The 5,397-nt window shown below is 46.9% G+C and overlaps 3 protein-coding genes across 3 annotated transcripts; 1 reads left to right on the top strand and 2 right to left on the bottom strand.

Annotated features, from left to right (window-relative positions):
- Positions 1–1,214: 1,214 nt before the first annotated feature.
- Triagg1_820 (uncharacterized protein) lies at positions 1,215–1,802 on the top strand (the record flags this gene model as incomplete). Its single annotated transcript, XM_062895162.1, has 1 exon — positions 1,215–1,802. One exon carries the CDS (start codon positions 1,215–1,217, stop codon positions 1,800–1,802), a length of 588 nt encoding a protein of 195 aa, XP_062760044.1.
- Positions 1,803–2,011: 209 nt separating this feature from the next.
- Positions 2,012–3,496, bottom strand: Triagg1_819 (uncharacterized protein; the record flags this gene model as incomplete). Its single annotated transcript, XM_062895161.1, has 1 exon — positions 2,012–3,496. One exon carries the CDS (start codon positions 3,494–3,496, stop codon positions 2,012–2,014), a length of 1,485 nt encoding a protein of 494 aa, XP_062760043.1.
- Positions 3,497–4,257: 761 nt separating this feature from the next.
- Positions 4,258–5,152, bottom strand: Triagg1_818 (uncharacterized protein; the record flags this gene model as incomplete). The annotated part of the gene is made up of 2 exons (XM_062895160.1): positions 4,258–5,023; positions 5,076–5,152. 2 exons carry the CDS (start codon positions 5,150–5,152, stop codon positions 4,258–4,260), a joined length of 843 nt encoding a protein of 280 aa, XP_062760042.1.
- Between the last annotated feature and the right edge of the window lie 245 nt (positions 5,153–5,397).

Below are 5,397 nucleotides of genomic sequence, written 5' to 3'. Positions count from 1 at the left end.
GTCTATATATGAACTATTAATAGATACATGCGGCTCAAAAAGCCTGCCACACATTGGATATGTCTGCTTTTCGCTTTACTTGCGCAAGTCTTTCGGCCTTTTTTAGACTCTATGTACACGTGTGCTCCATCCTTGTTGCAGTAGTGTAGACAAATAATCCCCAGGCTAAAATGATTCCATACAGTGTATTAAGCATAAAACGCACCTTTCGTGAACCCTTCATGCCTCCCAAGTCCCCTTTTGGGTGCTAGACCCCTTGTCGCAATCATCATATGTGAGGGGATTCAGCTGCTTGGATCAAGCATTAGTCAATCTTAGCTCTGTTGTGTAAGTCGAGTTTATTTTTGTGATCCCTTCTGAACATCCTGGCAACCACCAGCAACACTGTTTTGCTCCGGGTTCTACTCAAAACCCTCTCGTAAACTCTCTTGTCCTGTGGAACTCCCATGAAAATCACCTGATGGCCATCAATTGACATGTTACATAACATACCCCTTACGTACCTAGCCTAAACTATAGAATTGAGGGGGTTGTAGTATTATTGCGCCAGTCAGACGAAAAAGGTAATTCGAAGCGATGCTTTGAAGAATTGATCCAATAGAGTTTATCGTAGATGAACAGTCCATGTAAATGCCGCGCGGCGTACATCTTGAACTCAGTCGTCAGCTGTCTGTCTAATTGTTTCTTCGTTAGTTGATTGACAACGGCGAGAAATATGTCCCGTTCTGTTCGCCGAGACAAATTAAACGATACTCTAAATATGAGAAGCGGAGAAATAAAGTCCGGTTAGCAAACAGCACGGCCATTGCCATATCCATCAGCGCGCCCTAACTTGGCAACTTGAGTGGTTCGCATGCTGCCTAAACGGCTCGGCGTTCGTTTATGACCCCCATTAATATAGAGACCAACAACTACTAGTGTAATGATTGGTGATTGACTTGGTAAAAAAAGTAACGCTATGGAATCTTGAGTCTGACATGCATACGCATATTACTACTAGTCAGAATCTAGGGTGTCGGTACGAAGCGAAGGCTCGTGTAGTTCTTAGTTCATAAACTCCTCTCCAAGAATTGGTATATATGATGGAAGCAGCTGCGCAAATCCATGCATGCGGCTCTCTGACCTGAAGCAAGCCATTCAACTCAGCAATCTCGATAGACTGTTACCTCTACAAGCAGTACTATTTATTTCTCGGCCAACTGAAAACAGCAACCATGGCGGATAAGGTTCCTACACTCACCGAGTCCGGCCTGCTCAACGGCGGCAAGCGTTCAGTCATTGACTCGGAGCTGGGTCCGGGATCCACCACTTTCCCTCACTTTCACACACTCTTCACCGAAAGCTTCAGACTGCTCTCAGGCGAGATGACCGTCATCATGGCACCAGAGGGAGTCAAAGACGCCGCAGCCATGAAGGAGATCCCAATGAAGATCGGAGAAGACAATACTGTTCCCAAATATACAGCACACACATTTCGGGCCGGCGAGAATGGCTGCAGAGTTATAACTACCTTTGAGCCGGCGGCGGTAGATTTCGAACGAGTTATTCTCATTATGCGCGGTCTACAGGAGGACGCCGAGTACAAGTCTTGGGGCGGAGGAGCAACGGAGGACAACGCCATGATGGTCTCTGTCCTCAGCGAATTGACTGATTCGCACCCACTCCTGGACAGAGATAGCGAGATGCTAGATAAGCAGGACAAGGAGGCACACAATAAGTTCAAGAGCGAGCTTATCAATAGATACGCTACTGATGATATGCTCAAGGCAGCAGTTGCGAAGCATGAAGCGGCATCTGCTTGAACCTGCGGGCGCTAAACTCTTGTATGAATAAAAGCGTTTATTAGCTGTCGATGAAGCAATATAATACACATGCACCTTGTCGTGAACCAGTCTGGAAATTCACATGGAGGATGAGACAGTATATTGATCCGATGTGTGCTTCGTACTCTGCAGATGCAGGAGAACCTAACCATGGTGTAGCAGTTAATTCGCGCCATCAATATGATGCTCTATTCATCGTCTTCCTCAAAGTCTTCCTCAGAGTCCGTTATTTCCGAGTACGAGTAAAAATCGGTTTCGAATATAGGATCAGCAAAAATGACAGTGTAATCGTTTTGAATCTCCTGCATCAAAGTCCTAGGCAGTTTCATGCCTTTCAAGCGCGTCTCTGCGCTTTCCTGTATAAACTCATGAAACGCTTTCTTGGCCACAGTAGGGTCACAGTCTCTTGCATTGCGTAGTTTCTCGTTAACCTCTGGGTCGCGAACTCGTTCAATATCCCAAAAGACGTATCCTAACCGTCGGAGAGGCCAGTATCTAGCAATGCCCATGGCTGAGAGGACAGCTTCAATGCTTGAAGGCCTAAATAGAAGATAACCCAAGTTTACATGGGAGATGTCATTGTCTGATATATTTTCAGGATGGTTGGGAGTCTGAGGCGGGTTCGGATCTTCGTATATAGCGTGGGGGAGAAACTCGCGTTCTCCAAAGTAGTTGCGGCGGATAAGATCTCTTCTCCGCTGACCTTGTGAAAAGAGTAAAGATCGTAAAAAGGGCAATCCGAGGGAGATTAGATACCTTAGGATATCTGGTAATGCGCTTCTATCATCCTCGCCAAATAGTTCAAGCCCTCGTATGTCCGAGGGTCTGAATGGGCACACGCCATCATCGACCTCGATAGAATTCGTTTTTAGTAGACGGCGGAACTCTGCTTGCCTCAGCTGAGCTGCTCTGATTGACGCTGCTGTTGCAGTTTGAGCATCGAGAACTTTTACCACAACTTCTTCCTCTACTTCACTGAAAACTCTCGATACTCGAACCCAGAAATATTCATGGAGGCAGCTTAGCTCTTCCACCTCCCAAGGTGCCATCTGTTGAATGAAATGGTTGAACTGATCATCTGCTGCAAAGATGGACTCGTCGGGTATTCTATGACTGACTGGAAAACAGCGCGAGTAAAGTTCATAGCGGTAGAAGGCTCTCTGTAATCTTGCTTGCTCTGTAGCAGATAACCCTTTTTGGCAAGCAGTATGACACGAGAATGGAGCTTCGCGGTGATGGGGATCTTGCTGTGTTTTCTCACTCTCATATAACGCATGCAATGTACGGCAGGTATAGTCATTGGCAAGTCTCGACACCATGTTTTTCAGCTTCGCTAGTGATACAATGTCATCCATCCTTTTTGGGAATTCAAGAAGCGTAGGGTCCCGTTGGAAATAACGGTCGAGAAACTCCCATAGTCTCTCGTCTCCCTCTGGGTTCATAAACTCTTCCGGGTCGACATGGGTTACAGCGAGCGCATGGTGGAGAGCATCGGGATGTATCGCGCGCTTGAGAACAGAGGAGAGAATGAGCTCGGGAGTAATCCGATAGATGCGGAAACATTCAGGCGATGCCTTGATGAGTGAATACAGGTCGGGAAGAGAGTCGAAAGAGGTTAGAATCAGACGAAGCAGCTCGGGAGGAAGTTCATGAAGGTGCACAGCTGCTGGCATTTTGCCCTTTGTTGGCGATGTCGATACGTATCTTTGGGGATCAATTATTGATGAAGTCTGAAGTTTATGAAAAATGAGATGCTGTAACAACTGGTAATTGAGATGCAAAAGCGAGATGGTGAAATGTAGAGAGGAGAAGACGAGAGGAGATGATGCTGAAGTCAAGACTGGACGAGTTGAATGAAGCTGAGGCGGGGTAGCGCGTCTGTAGCGCGCTGGCATTGGTCTACAGCACGATGTTCTCATTGAGATTGGATTACTGCAATATTACTACAGTATTACTGTATGCACATCCACAGTGCATGATGTATTTTTCGAGAGATGTTGGAAATATAGTCCAAGACAATTCAATCTCTGGCTTAAGACTGTGTCTTTGTGCATCGTTTGTATTGCCGTATAGCAGTTTGGGACACTGGCTGGCGAGCCGCGTGTTTAGAGAACGGATGGCTTGCTCTGAGGCGACTGGGTTCCCATTTCTGTATAGTGTTAAGATTTACAATAAGCTAAACAATTGAAGCATGTTCTATATCTGTAGCTATGAGCTATCTTTGATTAGCTATAACTTGTGGCTGATTATCAAGTTATTTATAGTGAAGCCCAATGAACAATATTGGCTCTCGACTCTTAGTGCCAATATTTACCTGTCATTGGTCTAACAAGCTCCCAAGCCTTGTCCAGCGCGGTGATGACATCCTCTGGCAGCGGTCCCTTTTCCAAGTCTAGTATGTTCTGCTCAACGTGAGTAGCGCTGCTTGCTCCTATCAACACAGAATCTGGATATTCGCCGTCATCCATCGTAGAGCAACCTGAGCGACTCTCAAGCCATGCTTATCAGCAGCCAGCTTTATCATCTCCACTGCGTCAAAGTACGCATCGTTCCAATATCGCGCTCGATAGCCCTTCCCCTGTGCTAGTTCCGGGTCAAATCGAGACCCTTTCTCTACAGAGGTGTTCTTCCCTATATTGCCGGTCAGAAAGCCCCCAGCAAGTGGATTATACGCATAGAATGCCATGCTATAATTCCTCAGGCAAGGAAAGAGCTCAGCCTCAACTGTTCTTTGCAACACGTTGTAAACGCCTTGATAAGCCGCCGGTCTGATCCAGTTGTTGGCGTCGCAGATCTCGCAGATTTGAGCCACTTCCCATGACATATAATTGGAAATGCCAAAACGATCGAATAGTCCCTCTTTATGAAGCTCGTTGACTGCTCTCAGTGTATCCACATAGGGTGTTGACCGATCAGGGCCATGCAGATACCACATGGCTATTTTGTCGGCTTGTAGGGCTTTTAAAGATTGTCTGAGACATTCTCGTAAGTGTTCCGGCCTGTGAGTCCATTTGTCCTCGTCTGTTGGCAACACTACCGTCGGGTAGATCTTTGTGTCTATAATAAGGCCTCGACCCTGCCATTGAAGTTTGCCGAGATACTCTTCGGATGTTCCAGAGCCATAATAACGCGCGGTGTCAATCTCATTGTGGCTGTGAGATTGGAAGATATGCAAGAGTTCTTTTGCCTTGTCCAGATCGCTTGTACAACTTTAGTCAAGAACGTCCAGGAGCAGGGTAGGAGGCGACGTACGTAACTCGAGACTGTTCTTTGCCATTGCCGATGGTCATAGCCCCAAGGACAATATTGACGGCCGATTTTCTCGCCATAGCCACGTTTTGCTTTTATATCTGATCTGTTCCTTCTTGTGGCCGTGATTGCTGTATCTTTGGATGCGCGCAACAGGCGTTTAGTGAGAGAACTTCATTACTTGTATATGCCAAAACCTGACCGTCAAGGAAAGTAGACGAATGGGGTTAAACGCAAAGTCCGATAGAAGAAACAGGGTGCTGGAGATATCTTATGTCCGTTCAAGTCAGGGGGGGGGGGGGGGGGGGGGGGGGGGGGGGGGGGG

This window comes from Trichoderma aggressivum (genome assembly GCF_033847375.1).
Source record: "Trichoderma aggressivum f. europaeum strain CBS 100526 chromosome Unknown scaffold_002, whole genome shotgun sequence".
NCBI lineage: Eukaryota > Fungi > Ascomycota > Sordariomycetes > Hypocreales > Hypocreaceae > Trichoderma > Trichoderma aggressivum.
This window is presented reverse-complemented; position numbering and strand designations above follow the sequence as displayed.